Genomic DNA, 19,707 nt, shown 5'->3' with positions numbered 1-19,707 from the left:
CAAGTAGGGCTCCCTCTTTTGAATTAAAGATTGCAAAGAGTATCATGTGAGTGCACAGCTGACATGTGTGGTGTACGGAGTGCATACTTGACATTTCGTTTGATGGCTGGGGTAAACAGTCGGTAAGATTGTTGTCTGTCCTCTGTGTATTCTAAAAGTTCAGATTGCAAGGGGCCCAAAAATGCCCAGAGAAGATGTTGCCGATTTAAGACGACGAGCAGGAACGAGCAAGTTTCTTCAAGGGTTTTGTTTATCGCATATCTCACTTACAACTTGAAGGACTGCATTACAGAGCAATTTTACATTCATATACATACCAGAAGTTTGTGAGACATCGCATTATTATTTACAGTGTTGGACCCCAGTCTGTGAATCTCATTCAGTGAAATCATTGCAACTATTTTTTTTTTTTTTAGTAACTAAATTGGTGAATGGAACAGAGTGTATAGAAGTCTGGCTGATTTTTAGCAGACAAAACAATCATCACAATTATCACAATGAAAGGCACCCTTTAACGTTGCATTATAATAAACCAAAAGGGCAAAGGCTTCAATGGAAGCCATGTTCCTCTGAAGGCTGTCACAAGACTACTGTGATATTCACCACCAGGCCATTGTTGCATAGACGCTGGCAGATTCCATAGGCAATAATACATCTGCCAGAAAGAGAGATATTGAAAGTCAGTGAGTCACAGGTTATTCTCCCGCCTATGGATTTTGCTTTTTCTCTCTCCGTTTATATAGGATTTGATTACAAATTCCATGTAAGGTGTCAGTTGGTCTGGTTTCAGGACCTGAAACTGGTGTAGCGTCTTGTTTTGTTTCTTGTTTTTTTCTAAAAGCTCATCTTCAACAAGCTTCATTCACAATGTCAATCAGGCAGGCAAGAGACAGCCCTCTAAATATTATGTCCACCCTCACCCTCTTGTTCCACATGGAAGGAAGGTGATCAAAGTAGCCATACTTTCTGGGGCCCTTTTCTCTTAAATGTTGTTACAGTCATCAGTGGCCTTCAGTACCACAGAAGAGCACGCCAAATTTCTGACCCCACTTCCCCATGGAGGCAATGGAAGGAGTGATGATATTTTGTGGATATTCTTTAACCATCCTTTGAATGTTTGAGGCATCTTTAATCTTATCTTGTCTATTGAGGATGGCCCCTGTTCATCATGAAAAACTTTTGATCCTGATCATGAAAAGCCATGATGAAATTTATTGAGTCAGCCATCTTTCCTTCTTTGCAAATGGGACTTTCCATTCTTTCCCCTCAGACTGAAGTGGAACACTGAACGTGCATATAATTTCACGTAATGCTCTCGTGACACCTCATACATTCACGAGCAGCCATCTGCGGGTGGGAGATTTCCTTCCTCACTCATATCAATTGCCGACTGTCGCTGTCCTGATCATATGCCAAATCTAAGGAGGATAACCACAATGCCAACCAGGGAAATAAAGAGATTTTAATACAGAGCTAACAGGGTATGGTTCATACAGGCCATGGGATATGAAACCCCATAAATTATGTACTTGACGAATGTTTTGATTATACAACCATGGTAACACTGGAAGCTTTCTTTTTCCCCACCTCCCACACTACATGGTAGAATCTGCCTATTGTGGCTTACTCTTGACACTACCCTCGTTCTCGGAATATTAGTTCAGGCCAGCAAATGAACGGTTGTTTCAATTTGAAATGAATTTTGTTGTTGCAATGCTATGCCTGATGTGGAAGTCCACTGCTCTCATCACATGCAGCAGCCTACAAACGTTTTCAAATGACACCGTTTTCATTTTTCCACGTACGAGAGTTACGACATGCCCGTGTCCACATGTCATCAGCCGACAAATTGCCATCCAGCTAAATTAGCATATTATTTCCTTCTGCAAGAGGGGGAAGGGGTGGTTAGAGGCCTGAGCTTTGAAACACTCCCCTCCCACCCCCACCCCATATCCCCAATTAACGTAAACAGATGGTGTTGTGCTTGTTGATAGATCTCCTGCGATCATGTGACCCCCATGAGGTTGCGCATGACGGAGTATGACCTTGACCAAGATTTCACATTTCATTTCCGGCAATCCTCCACTGGCGAGGGAAAGGGGGGGGGGGGGAATGGGAAGAGATGGCGAGAAAGGGGGGAGGGGAGGGGGAGAGTGAAGGAGGGATTGAATCTTGATGTCACACTTGAAAGCCATTTGTCATGATGAATTCAACCACCGGCAAAGACAGGCCAATCTCGAGCCTGCCGATCAATTTACAACACAGCCCTGGACATATGAAAGTGAGGTTCAGTTTCAGTCTTGTCCGTTCAGGCACACCCAGATCGTGGACAAAATAATACTTTGAGGCTATTCTTGTTGAGGACAGAAAGGAAGGGGTGGTATTAAAGCATTTTACTTTTGAGGTTTATTACTTTCTTATGGGAAGAAGGAACAATGCTGTTTGTACATGAGAGGCTCAAGTGTCAAATATGATGAGCTGTGATATTGCTGTGCCTTGATAAAAATCCAATTCTCTATTGTTCAATTTACCCACATATCTGCTCTCACCATGCACCATGTAGCATTAATCAAAACTTAACTTGTGCCCCAGATTTTGCATTTCAATATGAATGGTTTACTGAAAGTCAACATTGATTTGGAAAATTCAGCTGTGGAAACATTGTCGAGATCAATGGAAAGCTCAGAACAAAACAGAATATAATGAAATGTTCTTCTATTACTGTAGCAATACTGAAAACAGGAAAGCGCTTAAAGAAAGACAGTGTTTGTTTAGAGTTCTGTCATTGTACCCTTCAGTGTCTTTGCTAGCCTGTCAAGAGTACAGTGTAGATCCTTAAAAGATTTGAAGAGGAAAAAAAAAAGTTACTTGAATTTGTAATCCAAGATATTAATCCTGAATACCATTGCGGTCTCTCATCAGTGTATGTATGAAAAACAGGGGGGGGGGGGGGGTTATGCCAGAATTCAGATTAAACTGTGAACTGACTCAAACCCATTACTGACTACTTCTCCTGGTGGCCTAAGGATGTTAGTTGTTGGAAGTCAGTACACATCAACTAGTACACTGACATGTTGCATTTGACAGCTGTACCACTGCAGGGACAGGGATTTTTACAGTAATTGTGGATGCAATATATTGTGGGCATCTTTATGCTCAGTAGAAATGTATAAATATTATACAAATTCAGTCACTGCATCTGACAATAGTTCACTTGTGGATCTAGCTACGTCAAAGATACTAGAAGAGGACAGACATGTAGCAATGTTCATCAAATACACAATAACCAGTTTGCAAGAAGTACAACACTTCTGAAAAAAAAAGAAAAAAAGATGGCTCTACATATTTTACAGCATCAAAAATAGCTGGAAACAAAAGTCCAGGACAGAAAGCAAAAGATCCGATGCTGAAATTTTCAGGGTCAGCTCCACCAGTGCATTCAAGTTCCTTCTCCTCGCAAAATCGGACACCAGGAATTTGAAGTATCCACTCAGACAGCCTTTGACTTTCGGGTTGGAGATCAGAAAAGTTCCGGAAAATGGAATCCACGAGCCACAGAAATAAGGGAGTGCGGGGCAGAGACTGGACTTATTTGCATCTTCCATCTATCTCTCTCTCTCTCTCTCTCTCTCTCTGAAGTCCGTCGCGATATTATCTTTTTACAAATGTACAACTATGTGCGGGTAACAGATCAAAGTGCCCCCCTACGGGGGAGAGAGGCTTGCGGAGAGATCTGTTCACGACTGAAAGTCTATACTCGAGGCTGGACTGGGCGACGATACCGAGTGCGACTTCTTCTGGAGCTGCAAGATCTTTGTGAGTAACTCTGAGATGAATTCCTGCAGGTTGAACGGACAGACAGACAAACAGACAGTCAGACAAAGAGAGAGAGAGAGGGAGGGAGAGGGGAGAAAAAATACAATTCATTAAAATAAACATGGGAATAAGTGAACTGATATTAGGTGTGATTCGCTAGTAGCATGATAGACACCATTAGCATTATCATAACATGACATTGACATTCATAAACATGATGATAATGACAATAACAAAAGAATAACAGCAAAAGCAATAAAAGTAATAATAATACTCATGATGATAATGAAAATCATCATCATCATCATACTAATAATGATAATAATAATAATAATACTCCAATGTCAGCAGTACAGCAGTAACAACACTTTTCTTCAGTAGAAATGACAACATTTCTAAGTGCCTACAGCCGTAACAAGACATTCACAAATAATTAACATTATATGGCGATTATAAGAAATGCAAATTTTCACACTTCTCATCCCATTTTGTCAAAGTCATTTGAAAGGCATTTTCTATATAATATCAGTGTTGGTGAAAAACCAGGCAAAAAAGTATTTGCATGATAGAATTCATGAGCGTGACCAAATACAAATCTGATGTACATCTTTCCTGGATGCATGGTTTCATCAGAGCTGTCAAAAAACATCCATGAGCTCAGCAGTCCAATGAATGAAAGGATGCATCTTATTGCCAAACAGTATCCTCGCCCACAAATTGGTGCCATACACTGCGGTATGCGAGTACCACGGTAAATAAGACGTTCGGAAAACAAGCCCTCCCCCCTTTACGAGGTTTCATTTACTTGCGTTAAGTTACCTATAGCCAACAGTGTATTGGGATTGACTTTCAGCTTTTAATGAGGGATTTCCATCCATGCTATTGCCTCTTGGCCGTTGACCTGCTCCTACCACTACTTATACAGTGCACTCCCTTTATATATCAAACACGGTTATAACAAAAATTTTGTTACAACGAAGTAAATATCCAGGTCCCAAAATCATCATCTTTGTATGTTTTTATACTTAGTTTGTTCGGCTGTAACAAAATTTTGACATAGTAAATGAAAAGAAATTGCCGGTTTCGAGGACTTCATTATAATGGGAGTGGCCTATACCATACTGCCGACTGACACTGTTTGCTTTCTAGATATCAATGATCCTTTTTTCATTTACTTTCAAGTTTTACATACTGTGATGCTAATTCCACTTTCGATTCTATAAGAAGAACGATTCTTCAAGAGACTTTACGGGAACATTGCACCGTATTCAAAATGGGGGCAGTATTCATTCTTTCTGTGTGACCAACTTCCAATTATTCAAATTCATGAAATCCTTCCGTCGAGATGTTTTCATTGCAACTGATAGAAAAATTGCCCTATTTAGCAATAGCTACTACCAGAACACTGATCAATTCAGTGCTTGCCTATGTTGATGTAGGGCAATTTGTCAAGCAGTTGCAAATCAACTTTGAATTGCTACGCACATTCTCCGGCCTGGTTGCGCATGCTCAAAGCTGAGCAAAATGTGCCCAGGATGGCGGCTCTTGTTTACCTGTGAGGGTTGCGCGGCGTCTCTGAGAAGGGACTCGACCTCTCGCTGCCTGTCATCGCCGGTGAGCCGCAGGAGATCGTCGATGTCAATCTCTATGGGGTAATCTTCGTCTTCCTGTTATGAGGCAGGGGTGAGATGGAGAGAGAGATGGATGGAGAGTGAGACGGGGAGAACACAGGAGATAAACAGTGAGGAAGGGGGTGGGGGGGAGGGGAGGTAGAGAAAGCATATCAGTGGAGACAAGAGGAGGTTGGAACAGCAGTTCCAAGAACGTAAGCACGGAAGTAGGGAGAGGAAGATGTGATTTAAGAAGGATAAACAGAAATAAACACACACACACACAAACACACACACATACACACACACACAGAGGAAGAGACAAGGAAAAGAGACCATGGGGAGAAAACAATGAAAGAAACACAATTATTTATATTACAAAATGGAAAATGTGACACACGATGGCAGATAGAAGCAAAATGTGATGCCGTAAAAGTGGAAATTTTCGCGGTGTGGAAATTTTCGCGCATTTCGCGCAACCAGACGCTAGCGCGAAAATAAAAAGCACACAAATATTTTTGCACGCCACATGTTCCAGTAGTTAATGTCCTGATTCCGCGGAATTAAAAACATGCGAAATCCATTTGACCTGGCTGAGCGCGAAAAAATCCACTTTTACAGTACTTATCATCTTGAACCTTTACACTTTAACTTGACCAGTGTTACTGTGATTTTGGGGCATCCATGACATTTGTTCCTGTGACAATTGCTCCCATGAAATATCTTCACACTAAACCAAACATAAATTCTACCCACAAACATAACACTAACCCTAATCCTAATCCTTACATCTAACTAAACCTAAAACCCTATCACAACCCTAACCCCAACCCTAAGTCCTTGGAGAAAATACCTGTAAGAGTGGAGCAATTGCTGCAGGAGCAAATGTTGTGTCACTGATTTTTTGTTTCCTTTTATAAGATTATCATAAGAATATCATTCCATCACATTCCAGAATCTTAATAGGAAACTCTACACTTGAGTAGATCATAGAAACAATGTATGAAGAAAGAAAGCTTTCATCTGGGGAAGAAAAAAAAAAAAAAAAAACTTAATATCTATAGTTCCAATATATTATGTCAGCATTTGCCCATTTGAAGTGCACCACCACACAATACATTTGAAAATTAAATGTGAATTTTACTGTGAAGCATTACATCAGGCTAACACATAAGTAAATATTGTGAACATACCAATTAAGCCAAAATTACCTACATCACCACTTATTTCTAGTTCAACTGGCTGTCAGTACCCACAAAACAGCTTCTATTTCAAATCATATACAACAAACATTTGCCTAAACTGTTACATGTCACTGAACATTCATGTTTTTTGGGGGGGGGGGGGGACTGGGAAACAGCATCAATTTTTTTTTCTTCTGTCATGCCTGCATGGTATTTCCCCTAATCTAAAAGAGGCCACCACGTACGCCCACGGACGAAGAAAAGCAAATATGATTATAGTCCTGATGAATGACAGAGCAAACGGCAGGAACCGACTGTTTTTTGCAGCAAAACACAGAAGGGTCTCTGTGGCAAAAAGCACACACACACACACAATAAAGCAATGGAGGAAAGCACACAGTATCACATGTCGGGGGAAAAATATATAAAGATACATCTGAACTGCATCAATATATTGCAATGAGACTGAGAAAGGGGGTGTAACAGCATGTATGGAAAGCATACTGGTAGTCAAATATGGCACAGATGGCTTTAAACATCCTTTTATGTGATGGTAAAATAGAGGTCATTCATGGGCAATCAAGCGTAATTTTCATGAAAATTAGACAAGTACGGTACATGTTCATAGAGCAACCAGAGTCTATCTAATGCGTGGGTTTTGTTTGTATGATAACATGCTGCACCAGTAGAAAATACCTTGAAATCTATCGCGCAAACACTGATAACTCATCGAATGAATCCCCTCTTGAAATTTCCCCGCTCAAACAGCATGGTTACCCCGTTGCCGGCTTTTCAACTTTTGGCATCGATCTCCATGCATCTGGACATACTTCAATCAATAACCACCATTTGCCACACAACCACTGATGGTTTGGTCTAAAATACAAGTAATTATCGAATACAAAATTAATCTCATTGATGTCACGACTCCTTTCAGAAAATAAACAACATCAGCGCCACACTGCTCCAGTGCAAATAGTCCAGAATTCTGATTTGAACAGGTGGAAAATACTGCACATTTATTTACAGAAGAGAAATTGCATTTGAGATCAAACAGCGAGATCTCTCAGGGGACGGATATGCGCAATATTCCTGGGCAAATACTGCTTGGACTTTGTGGACTTTGGAAAAGGAAGGCAAAATACTTCTGGTAATAACATGTGAAGCAAGGAGCTGGTTTAACCCTTTAGCAACTGAAGATTGCGTACATAATGGCCTATGATTTCCTAGAAGGTACAGCAATATTACTCCCATTTCGACAGCTTTCTAAATTATGCAAAGTAGCTTACTGTATGTTTAATTTTGTATATTATAAGTTATGTTTATTTGAAAGCCTATTAAAACTTTAAAAAGAGAATGGTGTCACAGAAATAATTCTGACATACTTTTGTTGACCTTTGACTTCTTTCAAATTATGTAATTACAATTATATGCTATATGAATACAATAAAATGGTAAAGCATGAAACTATCTAAAAAACAGACGGGCAGTTTCAGGTGTTTAAGGGAGCAATAAGATGGGCAGTTTTGGGCGGTTCAGTTACTAATGGGTTAATCAACCTGTTCCACTTCCAGCAGTAGCACTGGTTAGAGTTTGGGCTATGTGGACAAGACAATCTCCTTGGATGAAACTGGTCTTTAATTAAAACCTCCCTAAAATCTGCTGAGTCACACTAACTTATGACACACAGTAGGTAGACTCTGGGGGGAATACAGGTGTGTGTGTGAGAGGTGTTGTAAAACCATATCTTACCATCAGAGTGAATAAACATTTGAAAGATGTCAACTGTAACTATTTGTGTGTGTCTGTGCACACGCGCAGTATGCATAATAGCCATTTGAATTAAAGACCTATAGATACCAACTATTTGATAGGGAAGTACTGCAAACAGAAGTCTTCTGTTTTAAAGTAGTATATCATCAGCTGAGAACCAAAAGGGCGCTATTGCATTCTAAGATTTGAGCATAAATAAAAACAAAATGATCAATTTTCATGAAACAAAAAGCTTACTTAATCAACAATTGGTAGATTTACAAGCATTGTTCCACGTACAGTACTGGGTAAGATAAGAATTGGGTTGGATTTTTTGAACATTTTACTGAAAATGAAACTACTATAAAATTGACACCCATAATGTAGAGGAGATCAAGCTCTACGACGTGATACCAATAACTCAATACCCTCAAAACTGCGATAATGCCCTTATGGTTCTCAGCTGACAATATATCAGAATGAATTCAGTTCAGCTACTTTATCTTTCATTAGTCAATATCTTTATAGATCTATAAGGAGGTCCTGGATAGGACATGCTCTAATACATGCATGTATGCTAAAGAAATCATTTATGACACTTCGCTACACACTAAAATCTCATACTACCTCATACATATTGTACAAATATGGGACATGACACGAAAATCTCTGGTAGCTGTATGGGCTGTTACGGCTGAAGTAATGACATATATGTACACATAAAATATATGTAAAGATTGGAACAGCAAAAACAAACCAATGTCATTCAACAGACTAATTAGTATTATGACTAAAATATACCATGTCACTCTCTGAAATGCAGTATATAACATAGCCCCTCAGATCACACACAATGGTATACACTGTACACATGGCCTACATTTAATGCATTTTGCAACTTGGGCACCATAGTAGACTGTGCCTGTGCAGGGCCTATCAATATAATTTCCAGTTTTTGTGTAACATTCATCGATCAGATACGACACAGCACTCTCAAATCCCTGCGAAGACTACCATCTTTCATTTGCTCTGTGTTCATCAATCACTAGTAATCGTTAGCTAGCAACATGTGCAGAACTTCTGCAATCACTTGGTTTTTTTTTGTCTCCACACAGAAAAAAAAACCCCAAGAGAACACCAACCCCCCCACTCATGACGTATATGAGTTCGTGACCAGTACACTTTGACGCTCAAAATTCAGAACAGAACTATGTTTTTGTCATGTATCCTTATAACAGTTAGCATGGTTACATGCAAACCATCTAAAATGTTCTGTGTAATCAGTGTTTCAGAAGAGAACACATTCTTTCCTGAAGAGTTACCAAGTGACATCCTAAAAATACCTAAAACAGGAATATATTGGGGAGGAAAATCATGAATGGAGTCATTTTGGGATGAGAATTTTCCTTTTATCAAACCAGCTCTATGCTAGCTGGGGGTGGGGTGCACGTTGTGCCCACATAACTGAATGATGTTCTCGCCCTTTTGTAATCCGTGCACAACGATTCATCGCTATCCCGCGGCGAACTAACATGAACCTTTGTCTCCCCCACTGGTGAATCGAGACGCTTCATACGGGAGCTGAACAGGGTATTTGATGGCGGTGAATAATGCCACCACAAGTCAAAAGACACATTGGTCGGTCTACTGCTCACTCAAACTAATGGTGCCTGGATATCTACTGAGAAAGAGAGAGAATCTATGTAGTGGGAACATGTGTCATCTCTACATGCTCACATAAACTCTCCAACTCATCCCCCCCCCCCACCCGCTTCCCCCACCCCCTCACAGTTTAACATATGTAACACAAACAACTTTGAAATCCTGTAACGTTATCTTATTATTACCTGTAACTTTATGCTACCTTTTTTGTCTGTTTGATTTTACACAATTTGAGTCAGTTTGAACATGGAAGTGAATTGTACTTTATAAACATTGTTAACAGTTAGTAAATAGACCAAAATGTGTGACTGGAAAGTATGAAAAATATGGTTAAAAGAATACCTTTAAAAAAAGACACACACACACACAACAAACACTGTGTGACCAGCAATGCACCATAGGTCTAAATTTCCTTGTGTACCAGTTCACTTCTTGTAGCAAATCCATTTTCACACACTCACTTGAACATCGAGGACTTTACCACGTACAGTAGGCCCACCAAGTACCTCATTATTCCTTGGATCTGGGCAGGAAATTGGCAACCCACAGCAGATTACGGATAAAGTATGATGAGCAAATCACATGCTCTGCTGGCTGGATCTTTCATACCAAGCACTAATAGCTGATAATTGCAGGTACAATGGGCAAAAAGCACACTGTCTTCTTTTTCTTTCTTCAGATTTAGAGCTATCGGATGTGCAGATGTCGCTTGCATAAACTCCTTAGACAATGCAGACAACACTACGTACTTATTGCTGACGATGATACGTACTCCTGCACCCATTGCATGGGTTATTTCTGAACTACCTGTCTATAAAGGTATCTCGAATTAGATTCCCTTCCCTTTAGTGCAGCCTACAACTTATGTTTTGAGTTGCTGTGGGTCTGTGTCTAAATATTACCTGCTAGTAAAGGTCACTTTTTCTTTTGCCTTGCGAAATCTTTACAAATGCAAGCACTTTCGTAGTTATGATGGGATGTCATACGAAAGGCATTTGCCAACATCAAAAACAGGCATATGCTGTAACTTCATCCTGTGCAACACCTAACTTTCCATATAAACTTTCACTTTCACCTTTGGTTTTTAAAACCCCAGCATCACACACATATTATGGTGGGAAAGTTTTTCTCCATGGGATAACTCTCCCTTCACTTCTGAACATGCAATACCGATTCTATCTTACTTGCCGATCAAGTGTTGGAGAAATGAGGGTTATAAATGTGGTGCAGCCAACATGGACTTTAATATGGCAACACACACACACACTCTGAGAACAATCTCACGAGAGACAAAAAAAAAAAAAAAAATGGCTCCTCTGTATGATCTCTGTTTTTACAGAAAAATCATTCTCTACCATAGGTACCAAGGAAATCTACTTTCCATGAATTATCTACAGACAGTAAAATCTGCATCCACCAAAGTCACATTTTTCCGAGAGTTGATGTAAAGTCTGCGACCAAAAATATGGAAAGTGTGTTGTCAATTACAGCATGTAAGTCACATAGTGTAAAACCAGACACATTTGCAAATTGAAGTCGACAGCCATTTTGGCGACATGAAACTTTCGCGAATTGCCACTGGCATTCAATGCCTTGTGTAGCCAAAATCTTTAGCATGCATTTTACTTTTGTGAACCTTGGCTCCTTGCAACGCGAAATTTGTGAAAATTTCATGCACAAGAAGATTTCTGGTTTTACAGTATTGCCCATACCACGCAGGAGTTTTAATCTCCAATCCTATAAGTTTTAAAGGGTGTGTACAGTTCTGGTTGAGGTAAGGATTTAGCTTTTAACGTTATGTGAGATATTCAGAAACCACTCAATGAGATGTCAAAGAGCATGCAATTCTAAGGGGTATCAAAATTTATTTGATGAAAATCGGTTTTGAAATGGCTGAGATATCCAAAAACACGGTGAAACAAAGAGATCCTAATAAAAGGTGTGGCCTGTGAACTTTTGTTATTATCACTTTTTTTAATATTTCAGTCATTTGAAAACCAATTTTCATCAAACAAATGTTGAATCCTTCTTAAAATTACATGCTCTTTCATATTTCATTTATAAGAGGTTTCTCATTATCTCACTTAGGAATGTTCAAAACATTAATTCCCACCTCAACCAGTACTGTACAGTCCCTTTAAACGATGAAGAGTGGACAGTACAAATGTTTACACTGATATGAGAGGGTTGACATTTTGGATGGTGAAGTTATTAAAATAGAAAGAAAAAATTGAAATACATGTGACTACCATCATCAGCAAAGCACCATGGGAGATCTGATATGATCCATGCTTAAAAATTTAGGTAGCTGACAGTGACCATTCAATAGTTACAACATTCAATTCATTAAATGAATAAGGTATTAATCTCAATTAAATCGGACCAATTCATTAATGAGGACAAGAGGAAAGGTAATCTATCAGACATCCAAAGTTTCTGTTTCACATGGCTGCACATATTCCTGATACTATTACTCTACCTTCAAATGATACTGATTAGAATTGCCTGTGGGGTTGGGGTGGGGGTGGGGGTGGGAGAGGGAAGGGGGGTTAAAGGAGAGGGTTCAACAAGCTTGGAGAATGAGTTCGCATGCCCACTTTTGCCAGGAGTAGGAACTTCAGATGAGAAAACAATGTAGTGAACATTGCTCAACACAAGGAAGTACTTGAAGGTTGCTTCAGATTTCAGAGAATTTCACACGCACTGTGACATTTACACTGCTATCGCACCGGGTGTTGTTGTTGTTGTGTTTTTTTTCCTAGAATGATTAAAGAGAAACACTACCTTTCACACCTACACATAAACATGGCATTCGACTACACTAAGTAGAGGTCTGTAGACTTCTAAACACAAAGGGCAGGGGCTAAATCTTTGCGAAGAGGAAACTCAACAAATACTTGGTCCTGAATCAAATAAAATGATGGGAACGCGGCATGTTAGAAAATGCTGCCCCTTCATCTAGAACAAATACACACACACACACACACACACACACACACACACACACAAATATGAAGAAAGAAAAACAAACGGCAGAAATCACTAATCCAGGAGGTTCTAGGCAATCACCCCCCGGACGATTACCTTAGATCCTTCCTCTAGCCCAAACCCTAATCCTAATCCTGAACCTATTCCTAACCGAAACTCTAACCCCAAAACTAACCCTAAACCTAATCTTTACTCTAACCTTATCACCAACCGGTATTTAGCTGGGGGGGGGGGGGGGGGGGGGGGGGGTAATTGCTCTGATATGATCCAGGAAGTAAATGGGGGGGGGGGGGAGTTGGTTTCAGGACAAGAGGGATGATATGATGCATAGTCCATCATGCCTAATTTTCATCTACGCATGAATTTACAGTTCCTTGCAGAAACAATGTACAATCTCAATTTTCTTTCCATGATATATTGATGGAATCATTTTGCTTACAGACTGCCACATTTCACCATCTGTACTTTCAGTCAGGTCACATGTTTTGATATTTTGAGTTTTCAACATTTACAGTACAATGCTCACAAGTATGAAATGGCAACAATGGAAGAAATGAGACAGCGTGAAGTGTGAACATGTAGCTCTACAGAACTGAATAAGACTCTCTACACAAGGCTGTTCATGATTTCTCCTGGGCAGACATTCAAATTTGTGAACATGCTTGCAAGGTTACAGCTGACAAGATTACTCAGTCGCAGAGACAAGACTTTTAATGCTGAAATGTTAAAACAGCTGGCCACAGAAAACTATTTGATTTCAGTCTCTTTCCAAAACTTTTTTTTTTTCTTTTTTTGGATGGGGTGGCACAAAGGGGAAGGTTTCATTTGTGTTTTGTTATTCTTTTTGCCTTTTTTAAAATTTGTCCTCTCTTTTTTTTTTTTTTTGGGGGGGGGGACGCCTTCTTGCAGTGGGGATCTACGGCTGCGTTCATGCGAAACTAGAATTGCGTTTCTAAACACGTTTAGTCGCTAAACGTCTTTAGTTGCGTTGTGTTCATGCGATTTTTCCATTTAAACGTGTTTTAAAACGCCGATCTGAAATGCAGAAAAAAGGGCGTTTTGAATCATGATTCTGCCAGAATTACGATCGCCAAAACCGCATGAACGCAACCATGATTTCAATCATGATTCTATGATGTCATTGTGCGCTGTGCGCATGCGTGTCTCATGGGGTATCCCGCAGCTTCTTGTTCTGTTAGCGTGCTTGTGTACGTCTTTATATGAATCGTGCGTTTCGGTACCATACCTGCACTAGTTTGCTTACATCAACGCCATACATCGATTCTGTAGCATCTAGCTGTTTAATATAATAATACACGTAATTACTCTCTGATTGAGTTGATAATAGTAATGGCTGCAGCGCTGTGTCTACCAAGGGAAAACAACTGGAGAGACGAAGAATTAAGATTATTCCTCGATCTGTGGGCAGAGCCTGAATGCCACAGCTTATTGGAAAGTATTCACCGAAATAAAAACGTAAAGGCCTATAATAAACTGACTGATCAGCTGGCATAAGGAGGTCTACTGGCTCGAGTTGCAGAGACATGGTCAAACTGCGCAGTGCGCTGCGCAACGGCAAAGGATGAGCAGAGCCAGAATCAGCGTTGCGAAAGCCTGCATGAACGCTCTTCGGCCGAGACCGTGATTTGAAACGCCGTTTTGAATCATGATTCATGTTTGTGATTCTGGCTACGAAATTCGCATGAACGCGGCCTAAATGTCTCAAAATTCAGACTGTATGCTGCTCACAGAGATACTAGTATTCTTTGTAACATTACATTAGGTTCTTTTCTTGGAGTAGGAAGGGGATAGAGAGGGGTCGGTTGGTTGGTCAGTTTGTGTTCATTTGAAGGAAGTAATATCACAAATGTCAATGTCTGTACTTTAGAAATATGAAAAATGTGATCGCAGTGATCAGAAAGACACTGAAACAGGATGCTTGTAGAAAGGATGGAAGAAGGTTCACAAGAGTTTTTAAGCATCAGAAATTACCTGGTATTAACTCGAAAGCATTCAGGACATGACACAGGACATGCTGTCAAAGAGCTTGGGACGTGAGCATTCACTGGGAATCTGATACCCACCAGTCTCTATAAAGGCACATCCAAACCGCAACTCATTCTTAAATATCCACCAGGATGTCATTCCGCTGTCTTGGGAAGGCAGAAATAGAGATCTAGAGTAACACCATTCTGGAACACTGCCTATAGCAGTATAATGTGATCCTCAACTGCTTTGGTGCCAACGTTTGAAAGCCAGACTCAGTTGACGGCTTGCCAACTTCTCATATTTGGCTCAAACGCACAACCGCGAACAAACCGATCAAACTATGCGACTGCACATTGAAGGCATCATAGCTATAGCCTTATCATAAACTTAATATCCCAGCAAAGCTTGCAAGTTTCTCCACAACCCTTTCTAGCAAGAATGCTTCAATAAGAAATTACATGGCGTTAAAAAATGAAAAGTTTTCCAAAAGCATTCATACTTTGCAATCTCAGAACAATGCTGCACACAGGGAGTTTACAACATGAAATGCAAAGAGCTTTTAAACTAATTCAAAATAACACAAAAGTGGCAAGACGTTTGTTTGCTGTCTAATTCAGATTCACTCTTGCATCTTTACTAAACACAATTGACGAGTGGATCTACATTCTAGCGATGCCTTACAAAATTATAATGCCACAGAATTGAAAAGCTCACTTAAAATTTAGACCCTGTAGTGTGGAGATTTATATAGCATGGAGGCTGACCTGGGTCGGATATATTCGAGAATCCCCGTAACAATTTGTGTACATGGGACTGATCTCAATATACGTGTAAGTACAAACAGAGCCGCAAAATCTTGACTGGAGTCGATCGATACCAATGCGCATATGCTCCGATGCAAATATTCGCTGACCAGTGCTATTTGTGTTTTTCTGACGTACCCAGTGCGCAACGAATAAATTGGGATACCCATGAATCCTCATGCTACCTGGGCCCCATTTCATAAAAGATGTTAGGATAGCAACTCTTGCTGGAATTGCAACTTTCCATAGTAACAGCCAATCAGGAAGCTGGATTCTTGTCGTTACCATGACAATTGCCATTCCAGCAAGAGTTGCTATCATATCAACTTTTTATGAAATAAGGCCGAAGTCTTTGAACAGCAGTTTCCATCACCCCTTGCCTTGACAGTTGAGGGTGGAGAGATATCCAGTTTGGTTGATGTCCTTTACACAACACTGCTTTACCTTTGATGGACAGGAAACCAGCTTAAGGTGCCCTGAATACAACATGCATAATGGATAACTGGTGCAGATGTAGCCATTGATACCGTCAATGTGCAAAAACTGCCTGCGGCTACTTTCACATACAATGTGCAGCGTATATTACTACATGCTGGCTGTCAGTCCGATGAGGCGCAATGTACATCACACAATCACCTGCACTATGTACAAATATACGCTGTGATAGAGTGGGCAACATTTCCATTCTCTCTACCAGTCCATGAATCGTTAGAAGACAACACTTGATGATGCGAGCTGATTTAAAGCCAAAATTAGCCCAGACTTCTTTACATTTTGGTTGTGAAAGAACGTAACAGAAAAACAGGATTTTTTTTTTTTTTTTTTTTTGGGGGGGGGGGGGGGGGGGAATCTGATGAATGGCCAGACAACCAGAAGTTACAGGCCTTCAGAGGCATAAACTGAGCCTTGGACAACTTCTTGTCCATCAAGGCTGTGCAGTTCTGCAATGGGGAGTCCCCGGAGGTAGCAAACTGCATCCTTCTGTTCTTGTAAGAATACAACAAGTATGACAAGGTATCGCCTTAGACGAGTATCTGTAGGAAACACATTTTAGGTTTTTTGGTTTTTTTTCAGTTTTCTGAAAGGAAAACTTCGGATATCTTCCCCTTTCCTGCTCTTTTAATGATAGTAAAAATGATGGTTTACTAAAAACATAGTTTATCTAAAGAGTTTGTCATTTTTGGTTCTAAAGCATTGCGGACATACTTTCATATAATCAATGAGTTTACATGGCTGATGTTAGCATTAGTACAAACACAAAAATCACACATTAGTGACCTACATTCACAATCTTTGGATAGAAAAGAGGAGGTGTGATGAGCGCGGACTTGTTTACACGGGTAAGCGTATATTTGCACAAGAATTGCCATATTTGCCAAAGTTGCGATAGGATATTTGAAGTTGTAAAATGCCTCACAGAAATATTTGGGATATTTTGAGTGGCAAAGTTCAGGATATTTTGAGGCCCAAGGCATATATGGAGGGCAGTATGGAGGGCAATTGGATTCATGGACTATAGGAAAGGACATGGTGCTGGTAGTTTGGTAGGAATGGCATGACATCCACATTGTCATTCCACAGTAGTAGTCCAAATTTGCAGATCAATAGAAGGAGTGTCAAACACAAAAATAGGGCTAACCTTGGGGGCAATGTGTGCTCTACTTTCCATGGTATATAATATGCACAACAGAGTGGATATTCAAAGTCTTGAAGTGCCAAATTACACTTTACATTGACAACAGAAACGTGATCCTGAGAGATTGTTAGAAATATGTTCACGATGACGGATTAAAGACAATGTGCCCTCTTGATAGGATTTAGAGGTTGGTGGAACATGAAAATAGTAAGAGACTGAAGAGAGCTATAAGTCCAATGCCCACAGAAACATGAATTTGTCTCATACCCAATTTATACAGAAAGTCAGGCACAGGAACGCTCCTGGGGGTATTTCACGAAGCATTTTGTCTGAAAAATTTGTCAGATAAAACACTTTCTCTCGGCCAATCATATGCAAGGATTTCTGTGGCTTATAACAGTTTGTCAGAAAAAATATATGACAAAACGCTTCATGAAATGCCCCCCATAAGTGCTTCAACATATGCCCTTTTGAGTCCATTCATACTTTAGTACATACCCCCATTTGTACAGGGCATTTTGAACGCTCCAGGAGCGCTCTTGAAGTACTCTGAACTCTGTATGAACAGATAAAGTGGCGCTGAAGTGCCTTAACCCATTGAGGACGAGTCCCAAGTATACGCTGGCAAGCGTCTATGGGAAATGTGTGTTGTAGCAAGATCAAACTGTCCTCAACGGGTTAAAGTTATGTCACTCTTGAGGGTAGTTCAGGAGCGCTCTAGGGGTGGTATTCTGAAAATCTTCCTAAGTTTTTTCCTAAGTTTCTTCCTAAGTCAAAAACTTAGGAAGTGCCTAGGAAAGACAAAATTGGTATTCTGAAATTTCTTCCTAGGCACTTCTTAATGCAAATTAGGCCATCCTTATCCCCGCCCACGTCCTTTCCTAAGCCAATACGAAATGCCGTATCATAAGGAACTAACCAATGACAATCGCATATTACTATGACGTAGGGTCAAATACATGAGTGTGCGGCATGTCCCCTTTCTCAAGCTCATTTCGCGCATCAAAGTACATGTGCGCGCAATGACTGACAAGCGCGCCTATCACGATGCTTGCAGTTTGCTATTCTTAACAACGTACTTAGGACAGGGGTGGAGCTTTCCTAAATATTTCCCTAAAATTCTTTCCTAAGTGCATTCTAGAATACCAACTTCTTCCTAAGTCAGATATTTGCATATTCCCGCCCCCTTCCTAAGTTTCTTCCTAAGTTTCTTCCTAAGTCTACTTAGGAAGATTTTCAAAATACCACTTAGGAAAAAATCCTGACTTAGGAAGAAATTTCTTCCTAGGAAGGATTTCAGAATACCACCCTAGAAGCATACTAACTCCTGCATGACTGGTCACTAACATTTAGAAGTGGTATGCAGGGTGTGCTGAAAATAATCTGTAAATTAGAAATCTTTGTGTGCGTGACAGTCACAGTAAATTTTTTTTTTTTTCAGTTAACCCCAAAAATAGGATCATGCACTCAATTTGTTTTGATAGTGGGATTCACACTGATGCAAATTAGCGGGATGCAAACCTCGAGATTCGCATTGCGATCCAAACGTGGAGATTTTCACCTGCATGGACATGGAAATCTCACTAAATAGCGCAATCAGCAATTGTGGCAACAGAACAACAGTAGCACGTATACTCTACGAGCTGAAATTTTTGTGTACAGATATTTTCGTGAATTGCTACTTGGAGGACATTTTCGCGTGTTGTTAATTTCGCGGTTGCGAGGGTCTAACTGAACTTACTTATTCGCACATTGTTATTTTCGCGTGATGTCGCGGTTAAAAGGTGATTCGCAAAATTCGCGAAAATAAAACCACCGCGAAAATTAAAGCTTGTACAGTATGTGTTGGTAACCTGGAAGCATCATTCACGCTTTCAGGTTCATGGGTCAGTGAATTTAGCCCAAGGTAAAAATTGAGATACCTTTTTTTTTTACTGACATTAGCTCCGGCCTGAAACTGACCTGATCTACCTCCAGAGAGCGGGCTAACTTCAGCTTGGGATAAATATTTTTTAAAAGTTTTATACTAGGAATTAGCTCGTTTCAGGTCAGGACCTGAAGCGAGCTAACTCCCAGTATAAGAGGGGTATCAGAGAGAAATGCACACGTACATGCCAAAGTCCAAGGCGGAATTTCTCAGTAATCAAACTTCACAGTAATAAATCAGTCCCACTGAATTCTGCTCTCTATACTTTAGTATCTGACTTGTAAAAAATTCGGCTGCATTCATGTCCTTGTGGCTGCAAATGCAAGTTACCACGTTTCTA

The 19,707-nt window shown here is 40.1% G+C and overlaps 1 protein-coding gene across 1 annotated transcript in view; it reads right to left on the bottom strand.

Moving 5' to 3' along the window:
- Positions 1-3,647: 3,647 nt before the first annotated feature.
- Positions 3,648-19,707, bottom strand: part of LOC140229142 (protein phosphatase 1 regulatory subunit 14B-like) — a 41,017-nt gene continuing 24,957 nt past the window's right edge. The window contains exons 2-3 of the mRNA XM_072309411.1: positions 5,370-5,479; positions 3,648-3,839 (exon numbers count right to left, since the gene is read on the bottom strand). Coding sequence (XP_072165512.1) covers positions 3,738-3,839; positions 5,370-5,479 — 212 coding nt within the window. The 3' untranslated portion in view covers positions 3,648-3,737. The remainder of the gene's footprint in view (positions 3,840-5,369; positions 5,480-19,707) is intronic.

This window comes from Diadema setosum, chromosome 1, assembly GCF_964275005.1.
Source record: "Diadema setosum chromosome 1, eeDiaSeto1, whole genome shotgun sequence".
NCBI classification, from domain to species: domain Eukaryota; kingdom Metazoa; phylum Echinodermata; class Echinoidea; order Diadematoida; family Diadematidae; genus Diadema; species Diadema setosum.
This window is presented reverse-complemented; position numbering and strand designations above follow the sequence as displayed.